At 39.6% G+C, this 18,877-nt stretch overlaps 1 protein-coding gene across 9 annotated transcripts in view; it reads right to left on the bottom strand.

The window, feature by feature from the left end:
* Positions 1-947: 947 nt before the first annotated feature.
* The window catches only part of Myo6 (myosin VI), a 149,731-nt gene continuing 131,801 nt past the window's right edge, over positions 948-18,877 (bottom strand). For 3 of the 9 annotated variants that reach the window (XM_040740225.1, XM_040740224.1, XM_040740226.1), the window contains 9 exons: positions 18,223-18,383; positions 16,994-17,032; positions 16,571-16,600; positions 13,996-14,034; positions 12,726-12,829; positions 11,415-11,546; positions 8,319-8,345; positions 5,548-5,766; positions 948-5,039 (listed from right to left, as the gene is read on the bottom strand). In XM_040740225.1, the coding sequence (XP_040596159.1) occupies positions 4,840-5,039; positions 5,548-5,766; positions 8,319-8,345; positions 11,415-11,546; positions 12,726-12,829; positions 13,996-14,034; positions 16,571-16,600; positions 16,994-17,032; positions 18,223-18,383 (951 nt within the window). In that variant the 3' untranslated portion in view covers positions 948-4,839. The remainder of the gene's footprint in view (positions 5,040-5,547; positions 5,767-8,318; positions 8,346-11,414; positions 11,547-12,725; positions 12,830-13,995; positions 14,035-16,570; positions 16,601-16,993; positions 17,033-18,222; positions 18,384-18,877) is intronic. The other 6 variants (XM_040740227.1, XM_040740228.1, XM_040740229.1 and 3 more) reach the window with 6 other exon arrangements.

The following is an 18,877-nucleotide window of genomic DNA, read 5'->3' as shown; positions in this document are numbered from 1 at the left end:
AACTCAGTGGTGAAGAACACGTACTGCTCTTCCAGAAAACTCAGGTTCAATTCTTAGCACCCACAAGACAGCTCACAACTATTCATAATTCCAGTTTCAGGGGCTCTAACATCCTCTTCTAATTGGTTGCTGCAGGCACCAGGCAGGTATAATGGTCTGCGTACATTAAGGCAGGCAAAGCACTCATACGCATAAAATTTTAAATCTAAATTTTAAAAATATTTTAATTTTAAGGTTGATCACTTGTGTGAGGGTTATGTTTCTTATGTTCGAATGTAGCATCAAGCACTGTTGAGTATAATCTACACTGTGATGAGTATAATCTACAGTTCTTTCCTCCTTCCCTCCTGTTTCTGTGTGTGTGTGTGTGTGTGTGTGTGTGTGTGTATGTGTGTGTGTGTGTGTGTGTGTTCCTCCTTCTCTCCACCCCCCCCCCCCAGCTCTCTCCAGCTTTTAGGCATTCTAGTTTTGAATAAGCAGTTCTTGCTTAAGTAGCAGATTATTTTGTTGCCAATGATTTCTGAGTTGCTCCTCAAAAGAAAGACAACCTGAGGCTCAGAATCACGCATGATGGGGAAAAAAACGGGGGGGGAGGGAAAGGGAGAGGGACCTGGAACTGACTTGTGAAGCAACCTTGTTTCTTATCTAAATTAAAAAAAAAAAAAACCTGTGATCAGAAGCTTAGGGGGATTCTTCTCTGGCTCACCAGGTTTTACAGACTTTCTCTTCTCATGTTTGTCAGAGTCTGAAGTGAACATCCAAGGACGGTTTGCCTCCAGTCTCAAACAGGTTTCGTGGCTCACACACAGCCCTGCCTGTCTCCTGGAGAGCTGGCCTCACCATGTAGCCACCCAGCAAGGGCTTTATCCACAGCATGCCACGCCCGAGATTTACCAACAGTGTGACATTTCACACCCTGTATTAAAAGCACACAACACACAAGGATGTTCCACATGTAAGGCATTTATTTGAGTTTCCGGTACATCAGTATTTTAGGAGAGTATTAGATACACACTTTTCATGAAGAAAACTTAACAGTTACAAATAGACAGATTTTCAGAAGTGAAGAGTGGTAACTCAATAAGCCTGTTTGTAGTTTGAAGTTGAGTTTCTACACGGATGAAAACTAATATTAAAGATTATGCTGGTTTCAATGTGCATTAATTTTTCCTAGGTATCTCCTGGGAAACTTCCAAGAATCAAAGTTACCCCGTACAAAGGTCAATGCTGGGATACGAAGACACTGCCGTGAATTGCGCCAAACCGTCAAAAGATGTGCCATTGACACAGGCAGACTCTCTACCTGCCCTCCCACAGGCTCCTGCACAGGATGCCACGTTCTTTGATGGGCACCTCCAGTTCAGCCACACCATTCTTATCTGCTAAGATCTACACACCAGGTTACTCACTATACAACTTTACCAACCTTAATTTCTGTTCTTAAACTGCACAAAACGCATCCTAAACCTCAGCAAAGACCCAGGAGTGCGTGTATCCATGTTTCCCAACTGAGGCACAGTCTTCAGGGGAGGCACGATTTCCCTTCTCTTCCACTACTGTTCTTCTCTGCCCTTACGGTTATCACTGTTTCCACACCTCATGCTATCCTCACTGTTAAATGTCCTCTGTCCTTCCCTCCCCCACTGTTAGTGCATATTCTGGGAGACATTAAAACTCAATACGTATTTACTGGCATTAAAGGTAAATGGGGAAGTACGGGAACAACCCTTTGTACGTCTCTCAGGATTGGCTGAGCTAACAAAACATTGTTTTCCCTCTTACACAACTGGAGCGAAGGCATTTATATCTCCTTCGAGGTCTAGTAGTAAATTGTACGATGTCCCTGGCTTTCTACAACTTTTTTTCCATATAGGGAAGTAAGATCATCATTAACTTAGTATTAACAGAATGATTAGTTCAATAAATATTCTGCTGATCCAAGTATTTTGAAGCTATCTTAAGAAACCAAAGGTCTACATATTTGAGTCCCCTGAGAACCGTGTTAATAACCTGTGAGTGAAACTATCTTCCAAAAGCATCCAATTAAAGGCCACAGAGGTACCTCCATTGTAGTGCCTAACCTGTGTGAAGCCCTGGAAAAAGCAACCTAATTAATAAAGATCACATGTAATAAATATCTATTATTATTATTATTGTTCCGCCTGTGCTTTCTACTGTCTAAATCTCCCGAGCATCTCCAGATTTTGCCTTGAGCTGTTCTCTTGGTTGCACGTGAAACAAAAGGGTGCACTGGCCTGTGAAACCTTTCTTACAGGCCAGAGTGAGAAGCTGCCTCACTAGAATGCCTTAGGGCAGGCTGCTGTTATTTTGCTGCTTTACTTAGTCCTGTACAGGTGTTGTCTCCCTGACAGTAAAGGGGCTGCAGCTTCTGAACACACAAGACCTCTAGAGACTCCCTGTTTTCACTGAGAATACATCTAACTAACACACATCTCATCGATGCTGCAGGACATTATGTTCTTCATGTTTAGCATATATATATTGGTTTAAAGTTATAATTTTAAATGGTTGACTAAAATAGGAATTAATTGACTTGGAGGACCCCAGGTCTCACATAGACTTTATGGATCTGAATCTACAAAACATGGAAGAGAAGCTGGATGAGTGTCTCAGAGAGCACCCGAAAATGACATCCTAAAGTTTCCCTGGAAGGAGCCGAGTGCTACACCGGGACATGTGGAAGGCTCAAGGCCTGCCTGAATTGGGGCAATTCTCCTGCTTGGCAAAATTAACTCAGGAGACTACTTGAAACAGATAAATTGTAGGACAGCTAGGTGACATAATTAGGAAGAAAATGGTTTAATATTTAACTGTAGAATTGTCAAAGTCAAAAACCACAAAAAAAACTTTCAACAATGCTTTGCTGTCCTATATTTCCTATAAATTCTTTAAATTTTTAAGTTCTGCCATACTAATTTCCACTTTCTGATTAATTTTTCATCTAGTGCTCATTCTTGCATATGGAAGACACAGAAAAATACTTCAGTAAATAGTGCTGAGCCAACAAGTCACTAGCAATCAATTAGGCCCCTAGGTTTCTTTCAAGGACTATATTTATTGATGATTAGGAAATGAAGCTTATTTGCTGCCTTGCACAAATAAAGATACCAATCAAGGGAGAGAGATGAAAGAGAAACAACAGGTTGTTTATTTCAGTAACTACACCTTTGCCAACATTACCAAATGACCCAATGGTGGGTGAGTCTAAGCAGTAAGACAGCCTCCAGGAGAAAATCCCATTCACATTTTCAATCACTAGTATAGACGGGGCCATTTCATTTCCTTAATATGAAACAATCATTTCCACAGTATCATAATAAATAAGTACTTCAGTACTAAGACAGATTGAGAGGAGGAGTCATGACAACAGAATCTCTGGCTTCTAGACACTGATCTCATCAACTGGTAAGTATTTCCTAACTGAGGCATCTTTCTAAAGAAATTTCAACAGCTAGGGTATTTTATTAAAAAGGGCAGTGTATGCACATAGTCCAGGAGATATTTTTAAAGGACTGTCAGTAAACTCAGGAAAACCACTCCCTCCTCTAATGATGGGATGAAACTAAGCAATCACAGTGAAACCTGCTTTTAAAAAAAGGGGGGCAGTGTAAAGAATACTTTTACTCTCTGTTATTCTAAAATACAAACAAAAAAACTCCTTTGGGTGTCACCATAACTCCTGGATGCAGTTTTGTTTCTAAGTTCCTAATATTAAAGTCGTAAATATTAGCTCCAGCTGCTGCCTTCTATGAGGACTGACAGCACACAAAACGGGGTGTTTTAAAACCACCTGAGGCATGAAACAGGCTGTCTAAGTGCAAGGGCTTCTGAGTTACCAAGTTTATAAAACAGTTCTACAGTTACTGAGTTCCAAAGACCAAAACAGATGCCTGGAATAGGGAGCGGGGAAGGAGAGATGTCTGAAGCAACACACCGACTTAAGTCACATGAAGTAACTTGGACAAGGCTTGGACTGAAAAATTACAGTTGAGATGAAGTCAGGAAGGATTAGAGTTCAGTTCAGGAAAGTCACAGCACCACCTCAACCCTGCATCCCTTCCAAAATGAAACTAAGCTATATCAAAACCTCCAGTCATTCGAATGATCTGAAATTCCTTTATTCAACTGTGAATTAGGAAGAGAAGATTCCAAGAGTAGCACAGAGCTGGGTAGAAAAGTGCCCTGTGTCTATGCTGCATACGCCCTGCACCTCTTCTGCACACAATACATCCTATACATTAAGGCTCTTTCCAGAATTCTAGAAGTTGGGCTTCACTCAGGCTAAGCACACTGCAAGAAGGGATAAACCCACTTCCATGGATTTCAGAAAAAGCAGACAAAATACAACTTTTTAGAACAAAAACCTCTGTGCCTTAATCATTTTAAGTACCTTCATTTTTGCATAAAACAAAGCTAGAGTTCCATTATCTTGGGTTATAAAGGCACTGTGTCATCCTTTATAAAAAAAAAAAACACGTATTTTGAGATTTAAAAACAAAAGAGTCTCGCCCTTGAGAACAATCACCATGGACTTAAGGTAGTCAGTGTGCAGAGAGTGAGAAGTGTGGAGTCTGCCCGGATGCTGACAGCATCAGAACAGCGAGAGGTGGGGAGTCACTGCTGGGACCAGGGCTATTCTCTCTTTAGGTCCTGAATCCACTACGTCAACCTTAATTAACCTTGAGCAAATTAACAAAATCCATGATTAATAAAATCTGTTCACTTTGCATAAGGCGTCCTACCAGGAGCAAGGGAATGGCAACACTTCTGACCACCTCCCTGCCTGTGCGAGCCAGGACCAGGCTGGAAGCCTGCGGTCTACTTGAGCAGATTCTGCAGCATGGCCGTGGCATAGGTGGGCCGGGCCTGCCTGCTCTCGATGGCGCTCTGAAGGTACTGGATGCCTCCGCAGCGCTCCCAGATCTCTTCAAACTGTCTGGGCAAGATCTCAGCCCCACGCTTCCGAGTCAGACCCGTCTCCTCCAGATTCAGCTCACACATCTCCATGTCATCCTTGCCTGCAGACAGGAGACATCACAGAATTACCATCTCTTTGCACCGCATTTTTATGAGTGTTTTTCCTGGAGCACCCAACAATTCTCACAGATTTGAGAACCTATAACTATTTCCCTAAGATGGAAATCTTATTAAGTGCTCCAGAAATCACTTAAAATTGCCCCCACTAAGGATTCTCAAAATGTATAAATCCCACCATTGATCAAAGAAGTTATCAGGCATATCCTGTATGCCCTCAAAGCTAGTACAAAAACCACAGACAGAGATATAAGCACCAATGACAAGTTTCATAGGATATATATTTTTATGTTCTCTAAACAGGCATAAAAACCATGCTGTTTTGTAAATCAGTTAGTTAATCTTCCACTAACTGGATATGCAACTGAATTGCAAGCTGTCATTCAACTCTGAAATGCAGTGATTGACTTATTACATTATACATTAGAATGCTTTATCCAAGGTTTTACAATTCTTTTTTGCTCGATTTTTCCCCCTGTGAATTATACACACCAGCTACAAGAAGGATGGGTGGCTTGTCAGGGTGGAGTTCCATCTGCCGAGCAATCCACGGTCCATCAAAATGGGCATACCACCAGCCCTTTTTCTTGTTCTGAGGGTCTTTGTACTGGTCAGCAGGGCGGATGAACGGGATGCGGAAGAAACGCTGCTGTCGGTTCATCTCAATCTCCTGCTGCCTGGCAGGAAGCTGAGCTGCAGGGTTCTGCTGAGCTATTACACAGAACAGGCAATGTTACACCAGCCGCCCGTGGGAAAAGAAAACAGACAGCATTCCTAAAATACACCAAGACATTTAGAAGAGGGAGGGGAGAACAGAAGTTCCTACTATTAAATTTCAAATTTCAGTATTAGCTGCCTACTAATAATCAAATTCAGAGTGGGATTTCTTATAATTGTCTTTGCCGAAAGATGTTCCTTGACACTACGAATGTGCATACATTCATACACATCCAAGCACTGTGCTTACGCACAGTGCACACACATATTCAATTATTGTGCACATGTACACACATGGTATATATACACACATAGCCAGGCATGGGCACATACACAGTACACACACACTCTAGTACTGTGCACATACATGGTACACATACACACACCTTCAAGCATTGCCCACACACACAGTTAAGCATTGTGTACATGAGTGATATACATACATACACTCAAGCATTGTGCACACACACAGTACACATGCTAAGGCACCGTTCACACACAAAAGTATGGTGTACACACACACACACACACGCCGCTGTTGCTGCTACCGCTGCCACTGCCACCACCATCACCACCGCCACCACCAGAGGCAACAAAACCCTTGCCAGATTCCCACAAATGACTTATCAGTACTGCCAAATTAATTCACATGGCAGGCAAGCAGTCTAGTATTATATTTCCTATAGGATTTCAAGTTAAAGTTGAAGAATAACTTGTATTTGACTACTTAAAACTAAATAAATAGTAATTTTAAAATGAGAAAGATTTGTTCACCTAACTATGTTTTCCTCAAAAAGAGAAATCAACTCAATATTTTTTCTCTTTTACCTACTTTGGGTTTTTAAGGCCAAGATAGCACAGATAACAGCATCTAGAGAAACATGTCCCCCCAAAACCCTACCTATAACAGGAAGTATGGCCCGTTCCTCAAATATATTTACTTTGAAATGGGATTTCTCTTGGCAGAAAACCCACTGAAATAAGTGGAAAGTGTATTCTATACTAGTTCCCTTGCCAATAGGAAGAAAAACAAATTCTTCCTTTTTTACTAGTCGTAACCCTTGCTAATTCAGTACTGAATGACTGGGCTTTTATTTAATGTGCAAATGGAAACACGTTCTTGGAGCAATGGCTTTACATCCTGAGCAGCATAATTCTGGCGAGGCTGTTTATATTCTTTGTGCCTTAGCTGTGAAAGTAGAACAATTTGCTACAGTTCTAAGAACATCAATATGAAATACAAAGAGCACCCATGAAAGAGTGTACAATGCATAGAAACCACACACGGGGCTTTTCTATGAACTTGCAAAAACATCAGAAGAATGAAAATACTCCTGCTCTAGTTTTTGCCCCAAGAAACAGCAACAGCTTGTGGAAAGTTAGATTTATCTATTTGCAAATAAGAGAAAGCAAAATAAGCACATAAGGAGACCACACATGCCTATGAAAGAATGAGGGGCCCGTTTTGTTAGAGACATTGGGACCTGCATGAATTTTCGCATAGAAATCGAGATGGTTTGTTTTCTTGTTCCTGTTCTGTCCATTGTGCATTGGCTTTAGGCCAGCCAGGGCTACAGAGGGAGACCCCTGCCCCAAAATTAAGTACATAAATAATTTGAAAACACCAACCCTTCTGGGTAGTGAGTGAGTGATTGGAAATTTACTAGGGCACTAATAGTTTCTATTCATTGACTTATTTTCTGAAATAACTGCTTCCTGAAGTTAATATGCTGAGTAAAAGAGACTTAAATTATATTGAAAAGAGTAAAGATGAACTTTGATTAAGTTAAAATCACCAGACATTAAAATCTTGAAACTAATCTCAACAGTTAGCTTTCCTCCAACAGTGTTCACTTTAAAAATCAGAGGGAAGGAAATATAAGCTCTAGTACTTGGAAGGCTGAGGCCAGTCTGGGATAGCTACACAGTGAGATGATGCCTTAAACAACAAAACAAAAATATAAATTATAAGAAGCACTTAGAAAAATCAGACCCCACCATCTGGTTCATTGCTCAACTCCAGGAACTTACTGTTGGTAAAGGCAACCCAGATTTTCTAAGGTGTGGAAGGAGATGTTTAACACAGGAAATTTTCTCCCTCTCTCTGCTAGCAGCTGTCATTATTAAACTGGTGCTTATTACTACAAAGAACTCAAATCTCCTTGGACAGAAACACAGGTACCATCACAGCGCAGCATCTGCACCCAGCACCTAAGAGTTAGTCTTTCTTCTAGAAGGGTCAGCTGGGAAGTGAAGACAGCATTTTGCTACAGTAAGAGGTGTACACACCCAGTTTTAAATGCATGAAATTTGGCAGATGATACCATCATTTATTCAATCATTGTTCAGCCCACATGCTTTGGATCTATCTGAGAAAATGGATCATATCTCAAATTAAGATATACCTTAATGCAGGCAGGAATCTTTGATATACTACAACTCCACTTACAACGTAGCAAAACAGTGTTTGGCAGAAAGTTAGTACTCTAGAAAGTAGTTTAAGCCCTCTTTCCAGTTAGCTCATGAGTTACCACCCATTGACTTACGTGAATTGTTCAAAAATGGTGCAAAATCTGTGAACAAATATTGCATGTTGAAGAAAATATGACAATGCCAAAGCTGTTAAATGAGCATTTTTCTCATTCATAAATAAATGTGTTGCATCAATTGAGGTGGTGACCAAAATGGAAATTTTCTATCTGTAGCAAAGAACTCAAAGACTTGTCTATATGCACATGATGTTCTGATTTTTAAAAATGTTTTAGAAAGCATAGAAGAAAGAAAGAAAAGAAGAGAGGGAGGGAGTAAAGATGCTTTAATTAATTATACTTTAGGAAATTCTGATTGAGGCACAGGTGGTGAGTAATGAAATTTTAAAATTATACTTCATTTATAATTTTTGGGACGTAAAAAATCTAACTAATAAAAATAAACAGTACTATTTTTAGACAGTCAACATATTCTAATAATTTCTTCAAATTTCTTAAATCTTAAATTTGTGCCATTTCTGTTTTAAAAACTTGGATTAAATGATTTCCAAAACCCATGGTTTGAAGCAATTATAAATGTTCACTGGGTGATTTGCCACTGTCCAAAATTATTTATGAAGATCTCTTGGTATGTTAAATGAGATGAGAGCATGCTCAGACAGCCCAGGAAAGGGAACTGATGCTTCTTACTCATCGCTGTAGAAATTTACCAGTTTATCAACTCATTACTCTCATTCTCAATGACATCAGGTTTTGTTTTTGCAAATTATAAAGTGTCCTCATTTCATGTTTTCAAATGAATTCCAATACTTCTAAATATAAAGACTACCCAGCACGGAGTTCTCTCCATTGACCTATGAAATATCTGGATGCCTTCCACCTTTCCTTTCAGCTACGTTCCTCCACCAGGCTGAATTGTATAAGAAGAAGAAAAAATACACAGAGAAAAGCATGATAAATACTTGACAGGCAGAAGTAGATTTTTGTGGTGAAAATGACTCATAATCAAAATTTCTGAATCTTAACATATTGATTGATTTGCATAAAATTCTTAAGTTCATTTTTTTTTACTCCTGGATAGGACTCATAAGAAATTTCCCAAACCTAAAACTGTACTTACAGCAGAAAGACGTTATTTACTCCATTTGGGAACAAAAGTAGAGTTTAAAAAAAAATAGCAAAAAACTCCATGAAGTATTTGCAAACCTTTTCCTTTGTGGTGTTCTGACTCAGATGTGTACATTTATAAGACAATGAAAATCTGTCAAGGTGCAGACAATCATAGAATGTTCACAAGGAAGAATAGTAGAGCTAAAGGGAGAGCCCATGGCTTTTCTTGTGTGTGGGGGGGGTGTATACAAAGCAAACATGATTTGTGGCAAAAATCAATACATAAATAATGAACAGGTCACAGAGCCATACTGTCATTTTCAATATGCAGAGAAAACCCTGAAGTGTTTCACTGGCGCTTTCACCTTTGAAACTTACCATATCTCAGCTACGGATGAGCCCATGCCCTCATCCTATTATGATCCACTGAAAACCGCCCCTGAACGGTCACTGGCACTGTCTTCCTTGTTAACCATGTTGACCTCAGTAACTCTTTTGCAGCAACTGAGAAACACTGAGGTCCTACCACTAACTGAGTTTTCTCAAATACTGCTTATTTCCTGGGAAAGTAGTGAGTGTTTAAAGTCACACCTGAGAACTCAAACCCGATATGTTGGTAAACCACATGGCCGGTCACATGTTGTCTTTGATGCTAATCTGAATTAAGAAATATTGTGATGGTATAAAAATACCAAGGTGACCAATGAAATTCTAGTTGCTGGTTTAAATTTTGAAAAGCTGGGGCTGAAGAGATGTCTCAGTGGTTAAGAGCACTGGCTGCTCTTTGTGTGGACCAAGGTTCAATACCCAGCCCACACATAGCAACTAAGAATCACCAGTAACTCTGGTTCCAGGGGATCCAATGCCTTCCTCTGGCCTGCACACCAGTGGTGCACACACATACATCCAGAAAAAACACCCATGCACACAATAAAAACAAATCTTGTCTAAAAACTTTAGATCTAACTCACATTACAGGTCATCTGAGCCATTGTGACGGTCTGCCATGCTCTGGTGAGGCTGCCCTGCCCCACTTTCTGGCTCAAGTGAATACTTGGTTTCTCCATCTAGGCAAAACTCACAGTATTCAAAAATAAAATCTGTGGTGAACCTTTTTTAAATAGGACAATAGCATGATGGTGGAAAATACAAGAACCAATTCTTTCTTTTTCTAGGCTATTATCCCAGGGAAGGCACCAGAAGGGATGTATACCTTCTACTAAAAATATATTTGGTTATTTGAGAAACTACTCTAAAAGCTAGATTAAATTTCAAAAAATTAAAGCCAGGCATTGGTGGCACATGCCTTTAATCCCAGCACTGGAGGCAGAAGCAGGCGGATCTCTGTGAGTTGGAGACCAGCCTGGTCTACAGAACGAGTGCCAGGACAGCCTCTGTCTCAAAAAACAAAACAAAAAAAAATTGAAAAAATAGAAAATAAAAATAAGGCCCTGGTTAGTAATATAAAAATGCTAATTTTCATATGTACACTGATGAGCATCCAGAGGGAACTGATCATAGTAACCTTGACATTTTCACATCTAACCGTTTTTGTTTGTATTTGTACTTTTTGCAATGTTGAAAACAGCACACGCTAGGCAAACAGTGAACCCAACATATCACAGCCGCCTCACATAATATCGATGTGTGTATGTGTGTCTGTGTGTATATGTGTGTGTGTGACTATGCACCAGCCGCCTCACATAATATCGATGTGTGTGTGTGTGTGTGAGACTATGCACCAGACACCTCACATAATATCGATGTGTGCGTGTGTGTGTGTGTGTGTGTGTGTGTGTGTGTGTGTGTGACTATGCACCAGCCGCCTCACATAATTTTGATGTGTGTGTGTGTGTTTGTGTGGGACTATGCACTTAATATTGTATAATTTCGTATAAGACTGGTGATCATGGTTGTATCATGTTCACTAGATCATAATGTGAGAAATCTATGTTGACTATTTTACTCACAAAAACCATGTATAGTTACACGCATTTATATATGATATACTGGGAACATTGAAAAGTACAGATTTGTTTTTACCATAATCAGTAACAGACTTGGGAGCCCGCTGCTCTGTTTCAGTATTTCTCTTCTTGTTCTTGGATTTCCAGGCATGGTACACTTTCAGTCTCCTGTGAAATTCTTCTCTGCATGCTGCCAGGAGCTCAATGTCTATTGGTTACATAGAGAGAAAAAATTCCAACATCTTCAATTATTCAAATTATTCATCTGACATGATTATCCCATGTCTTGGGATTTTAGTTTATAGTACAAGATAAAAAGTAAGCTGAAGGTGAACATTTCACAATCTTTCCCATTTACGAATTATTACTCACATATTATTACTATCCTATATCATTTGTTAAACTCAAGAACTCTTGAATAAATAGGTGTTTTTATATGAAGAGATTGCATCAGAAAGGTTTTGAAGAGGAAAATGTGCTCAAATCCAAGCAAGGGTTAAATGCACCTCACTTTTCACTTTTATAAGATGCTGTACCCAGTGAGGATGAGAACACAGCAAGAACTCTCCAATGAAGATGCTTCCATCACTAGGCAGTGTTCTGACCTTAAACACTGTGGTTTAGCCAAGACTCTGTGTGAGACTGGGGGGAAAACAATTTAAAAAGAAATCGCTACGTTGCTATTTATTATCTGGATTCATAGAAGAGAAGATTCCGATATCCAAGGATTTAACCATTACAATAAGCATTAGTAGAACCAGTCATTAATATAGCCCAAGTCATAATTTGCATTTGTCCCTTTTCTGTGACGTAGGTAGGAAATGGGCAAAATGTTGAGATGGCTGATTTTAATTGTCACCCTGAGACAATCTAGAATGCCCTGGGAAAGAGTCTCAATGAGGCGCTGTCTAGATCAGGCTAGTCTGCCTGTGGACGCGGCTGTGGGAGACTGTCTTGACTGCATTAACAAGGTGAGAAGGCGCAGCTCACCATGGTCCCCAGCATCCCGTGGGTTTGAACCAGGACTGGGTATGAGTGGGCAAGCAAGACAAGTACATGTGTGCGTTTGCTCTTCCTGCTCTTGATGGCCCTGCATTGTGACAGACTGTAACCTGAAGCCATGAGCTACGATAAACCCTTTCTCCCCTGGCATCCTTTTTGTCAGGGCATTTCATCACAGCAACAAGAGAGAAACTAGAATATGTACATAATTTGTGTGCTTATTTTCAAAGGAACAAACAAGGGAGCAAATACACTGATACACTGATGTAGGCACTTTGTACGCACGAGTGCGCGCACATACACGCACGCACACACATACCACCCCAATCTAAGTATTTATCTTACCGGTATGGACCCCTCCTCTTCATCTTCTCCACTCACTTACCACAAGAAGTATTGATTGTGTCACGTAGCTCTGCATATTTCCATTTGCTGAGATCATGTTTCTTGGCGCCAGCAGCTGCCTTCGTAGCTTGTACAGCAGGACCTCTGCAATCGTAGATGTTACATATTTAAACAAGAAATACACTGACCAACAGGCAGGCACTCAGATTCAAGATTCACGGTTTACTCTAAGATCAATATAACAAAGAGAGATGTTAGACACATCAGATTTCCAAACATGGAAAGAAGGAACACACGGTATGGTAAATAAACACGATAACTGAAAATAATTGTGAGTGTTTTTCCTCCTTTTCTTTTGTTTTAAAAAAGGAAGTCAGCTTCATAATATATAGTTTGATGGTCAAATATACATAAGACATAAGTATATGCATATGTGTTTGCAGGTGTGCGTTATGCTTTGATACATTCTGAAGATAACACTGAATTCAAATTATTGTTGCATAAGACATAACCCTATCTTTTCATCCATATTACTAAATCTGCTAAAAGTGTATTTGAGTTAGAAGTAAATGAACTCAATGCATAAAAATGTTCCCCTCCCCATCTCTGAATTATTAAAACAGTAAAACAAAAGTATAATCTATTGATTAACCTTATCATAAAGACAATCATACAAACATTAAAACAGTAATAGAATTTACTTGATTTTTAAGACCTACTAACTTAGCACTTTAATTAATTTTGAAAATTTAAAAAAGTTATCAAAATATTATTGATTCAAATATACTTTTAAAAAATTATGGATTAGAGGTGGAGAGATGGAGCAGCCATTAAAGGCTAGGCTCACACCCAAAAACAAACCAAAATTATAGATTAGATATCAGCAGGAGGTGATTTTATCTGAAAATTCAATTTGCACCAGTGGATTTTAAACTAGCATTCATGTTGAGGAGTCACCCTTACTCTACATCCCCCTCAGATAGGCAATGTGGCTCCCAAACTCGGAGTAGCACTCCAATCTCGGGGTGGGGTTGTTCCAAGGTACCCGTCCCATGGGAAAGAGAGGGAAAGCCAGCCCAGCATCAATGAAGACTTGTCCCATCCAATATGCCAGCTGCTTCCCCGGTGAGAAACACAGATTATAAGAATGTTGCTTCTTTCTGTGTTAGGGTGGTATTTCTCATACAGAAATTTTACTAAGGAAATGAGTGAGCCAGTCATATGACAGGCTCTAGTCCAGATAATCAAAAGGAATTAAAAAATATGATTTTTATAGTAAATACTTATTTGTGTAAAAACACTGCACTAACCTACTCAAAATTTCTGACATTTCTTTGGCCATTTGTTCCCTACAAGAAAAAAGTGATATTATAACACAATTACATATAAGGCACATGACATAAATTGCTGAAAATATACAAAAATATAATTAATTTTTAATATTATCATTACTGTAACTACTCATTTTACTTTGTAAGGTAACTATTAATGACATACTTTTCCATAGTTCTATCCATAAAACACACCAAGATCTTTGAGTGTAAAGTTATTTGAGCACATCTCTAGCACTGTGTAAAAACTTTCAGATAATTTCAATAGGGCCATGCTTTGGTGGTAGCTTTTATGTGCAGAGTATAGACAGCACGCTCTAAAGGCACGCAGAAAACTTGGCAGGATACAGGCGCCTTACAAGGGTTTTTGCAGCAAAGATGCTTGGTACATCTTTGTTAGTTAGGCAAAGTTTCGTGGTGGCAAGCCAAACTGATGTGCTCAAGTAACAGTCTAGAGATTCTCAGTTCCAAACCAAAGTACATATTTAAAAAAGAAAAGGAGACAGTCAGTACAGGCGCTTATTAAATGAAATGCCTGATGAGACCTGACCTTGCGAGGGCAAGGGAGTCTGAAAGGAAAGGCTGCTTTCTTTAACTGCTCAGGAGACTGCTACTTTTCTCAGCATTCGCTCAATTCTGGGAAGCGGGGTGATAGTTCATGGGGTTCAAGAAGCCCACACTTTCTTGATTTCGCTTCATCTCTGTCCTTTGCTCCCCCTCCCCGATAATTAATCATTTTCACATGTGTTCTATTCAACTCAGTAAAAACATAAAAATCACACCTTAAAAACATGGATGTATTAGCTGTGGGTACAGTTCCCTAGGGGCGTGCCCCTTAATATATATATATATATTTGATTTGGCAACTCTTGGTATTGCTGGAGAGTTGTCTAAACAAGCACTGTAGGAAAAAACTACACCTGCAAAGATGTAACCCACAAAATGAACTATGCAAATGTAATCGAATAAAATTATCCTTTCAGCAGTATAGTATGTCTCTAGTTATACTATCAGTTTTTCAAAATTGTGTAACTTTCTGAAAGTATAGTTATTAAAATATTTGTAATTCTATTGTCTCCCTGCCTCCAAGTTTCTGTCTGTGTTTACCATCTCCTTCTCTAAGGCGAGTTCCCTCTCTTTATTCACAGCAGGTCCCCAAGGAGTCAAACCACTTTCCGGAGAGAGGTCTCTGAATGTCTCCAAACCAGGAGACAACTTCTACCAAGTCAACTCTCCTCCCTGACTCTCACCAACATTTTACACCAGATTCGATACCAACTGCATGAGATTCGCTGAGCAAACTGGCCCCTGCACCTAGGCACTTTCGCCTTCTGGCAGCGCTGAGCTACCTGCAAATGCTTGGGTTTCACCTCTGACATTAATTACAGTGTTTATTTGACAAGTTCAATGGACAACTCTAAAGCAGATGTTCTCATGGAGGGAGTGCAAACCGTGGCCACTCAGCGAGTATTCTAAGTTCCTGGCTGGGGCTGAGGTAATAACAATGCTGCCAGCTTGCACTCCTGGTGCCTGCTGAGATGTCGGGTCAGGAACATGTGTCCTGCACAGGAACTCTCCTCTGACCCACATAAGATCAACATGTATGCCAGGCACATAAAAGTGAAGCAGACACACAAAAATATATTTTACATGTAAATAGTTGTAAATGTTAACGCATTTCTGCATAGGTTTAATGCACAATTTTTATTTTTTAATAGCAGCTTTTTATGCAGATGCAAACATTGTATAACTGAGAAGAGATTATGCCTAGTTTTGTTTGAGACTCTGAAGAGGACTGTTCTTGATGCTGCGGCATTAGAGCTTGTGGGACAGTTTCCTATCGGTTTGCATTTCTAGCTACAGTATTCATGGTGACTCTGTGTAAGCAGAAAATCTGATTTGGATCATGTCTTCCATAGCAACTATGCAACACCATAAGTAATGTTTCATTGGGAATGGCTCTCCTTTCCCTTTTACATGTATTTTCAGGACAGCTGCTGACACAGTCCGTGTTATTTATGAAACACCTGCTCATGGTGATGTGGTCCAGTATAGTCGAGAACCAGCTTAATGCAGTTAAAATTCAGGTCATATAAACATCCTTAAATATTTTATAGCAGTGTACAGTATGCTCTGTCATTTTCCAGTGTTATTAAGAGCCTCTCTGGGGAAACTTAACAACAAAAGGAGTATTACATATGAACCTCAGATGGAGACCCATTTCATGGATTAGCAGAATGAATCATTATATACCCTGAAAGCTAAGTATTTCACTTATTCTTATTTACTCTTCCACATATGCTATAAAGATGCTAGAGAGAATTTATAGCACATAAAACAAGTTGGTATTAAAATTGAAACAACAACAGAAAAAAGGGAGAGCAGTTCATAAACTACTACGGCTGAGCACCAAACACTCCCGTAGGCAAGAAAAAAGTTGAAAATTATTTCATTGTCTTTTGATTAAAGGAAGCAATTTAAAATTTTCTCCAAAGGGGAACTATGCCTCAAAAACTGGAGCCCAATCTTTAAAGAGACGAAGAGAACGACATACGGTGTCATTTGGGGTCTTGTTCCATTAGCTCTGTGAAAAGAATATGTTTTGGTTATTATCACCACTAGCTCAATTGTAAAAAAATCTGGATTGTATAAATTTGAGTTCTAATTACGTATTGATTTAAAGATACAAGTTATATTTAATCTATGTAAGATCATTAAGGCTTCAAGGTGTTTTTAAAATAGTCATTGGAAGGATTAGAAAATAATAAATTAATGGAATTAGTAAAAATTAAAGAGAAAATACATTAAGATAGGAAAATTCAGACATTCATATCCTGTGTGATTCGGTGTTTATAGAAATTTGGGTATCTCTACAATTTCATGTGATTTGAAGTTATCAGTTTGCGTCAAGGATCATAAGTGTAATGAATTAAGATGATATTTGAAAACATATTACATGTGTGCAAATAAATCTTACTTAGCCGTTGCTGAACAGGAACTTAAGCTGGAAAAGTAACTAAGAAATGTTTAGTACAGCAGAAGTCACGTATATAATTTATGTAATTATTATAGCCACTTTTGCAGGTACAGTCATAGTCATCTCATTTACAATATCATATACTTTCATATACGGTTCAAACTCCACAGCTTTTTACATAATCACACACTGGAAAAACTTGTGATGACAAATGAACAAAAACATCTTTACAGCTAAATAAAATCTAACCATCTGAATGGCACTGCCTTTTCCTTTCACAAGCAAATAGCGCCATCTAGTGGTTTCAATTTAATATATCCCGGATACTGTGCTGAAACCATGTATTCACACCTCTCAAGATATAGAAAGTATATACCCCTCACAAATTTGTTTGGCCTTTTTAAATGAATAATCAAAATAACTGCTTATACATTCTAAAATTCTTAAATGAGAAATATTAACTTGTCTGCAACTTAACGCCAGCTATTAAGAACACCCATACTGCTCCAAACTACCATAATCGCTAGACACAATTCAGAATCTAAGGAACCAAAATAATTCTGTAAGACTGGCTTTCCTCCTTGTAAAGGAATAGCTCTCGTTCTGAGGTGCAGGAGGGCAAACTGCACCTGACTGCAAGTGTTAAAAATGTGGTGTGGAGCTGGGCGGTGGTGGCGCACGCCTTTAATCCCAGCACTCGGGAGGCAGAGGCAGGCGGATCTCTGTGAGTTCGAGGCCAGGCTGGACCGACAGCCTCCAAGACAATACAGAGAAACCCTGTCTTGTAAAACCAAAAAGAAAAAATGTGGTGTGGTGTCTCAAATTTGTGTAAGGAAACTGAAGAACCCCTACTTTATATATATTAAGCTGTGTTACAATATAGCCACTACCTTCTATGTCAGTATTTAACAAGTATTTAGAAACTAAATCTCTACCCAGAACACAATACCCTTAAACAATTTCAGAAATGAAGTTGAGTTTTGTTCTTAATAGAAAAGTCATTAACTGAAAACTGGAGTTTTATGTTCTAACAGTTCAATAGCTAAATGGAAAATCAATCGTTTCATTCAATTGAGTACAAAAGTAAACCCAACTAATTTTAAAATGGTTTTACTTCAAATATGTCAAAACCTAAAACCTAAGGCTCTCTCCCTCCTCAAACAGAGAAGAGAAGAAGCAGGAAGAAGGTCAAGAAAGCCCAGATGAGGGTCCACCCAGAGTCCCAGTACCTTCGCAGCGCCAGGTCACTCTGCGCCTCGTCACTGATGAGCTCCGACTCGTTCTGGGCGATGCGCAGGGCCAACTCCCTGTCCCTGCACTCCTGTGCCAGGACCGCCTGCTGCTGGGACTCCTCCTCCCGCTGTCGGGCCAACTGGGCCTCCACCTCAGCCTGTAGCACAGAAAGTCAACTAACAAGAGCTCTTCCTAATAAAAATTACTACCTCAAACAAAAGGAAAGCTTAGTGGTCCGGGCCAGATGCTCTGCTAACAGACACTGCTTAAACACAGTCTCTCACTCCTACACACCCGCCATGGTATCATTAATGCTTCACCACCCCAGTACCAAACAGCGGGAGGAGCTGCTTAGCTCCACCATTCTGTGGCCCAGCATGAGTATCCCCAGAGCCACATGAGCATCTGGGTGCGGACTGGATGATGGTAACACCTGCAAGCATGTACTATGAAAGCCAGACAAGAGAAACATGATCAACCACTCTCAGACGGGACTCTAAAAACTGGGAGCTGAGGGCCAGGTGGGAGTGGTGCTTTAATTCCAGCACTTGGGAGGCAGAGGCAGGCGGATCTCTGTGAGAAGCCAGCCTGGTCTACAGAGTGAGTTCCAGGACAGGTTCTAAAACAATAAGGAGAAACCCTGTTTTGAAA

Source organism: Mesocricetus auratus, unplaced genomic scaffold (genome assembly GCF_017639785.1).
Source record: "Mesocricetus auratus isolate SY011 unplaced genomic scaffold, BCM_Maur_2.0 Super-Scaffold_100691, whole genome shotgun sequence".
Lineage (NCBI taxonomy): Eukaryota > Metazoa > Chordata > Mammalia > Rodentia > Cricetidae > Mesocricetus > Mesocricetus auratus.
The sequence above is the reverse complement of the archived record's forward strand: the minus strand, read 5'-3'. Positions and strand labels throughout refer to the sequence as shown.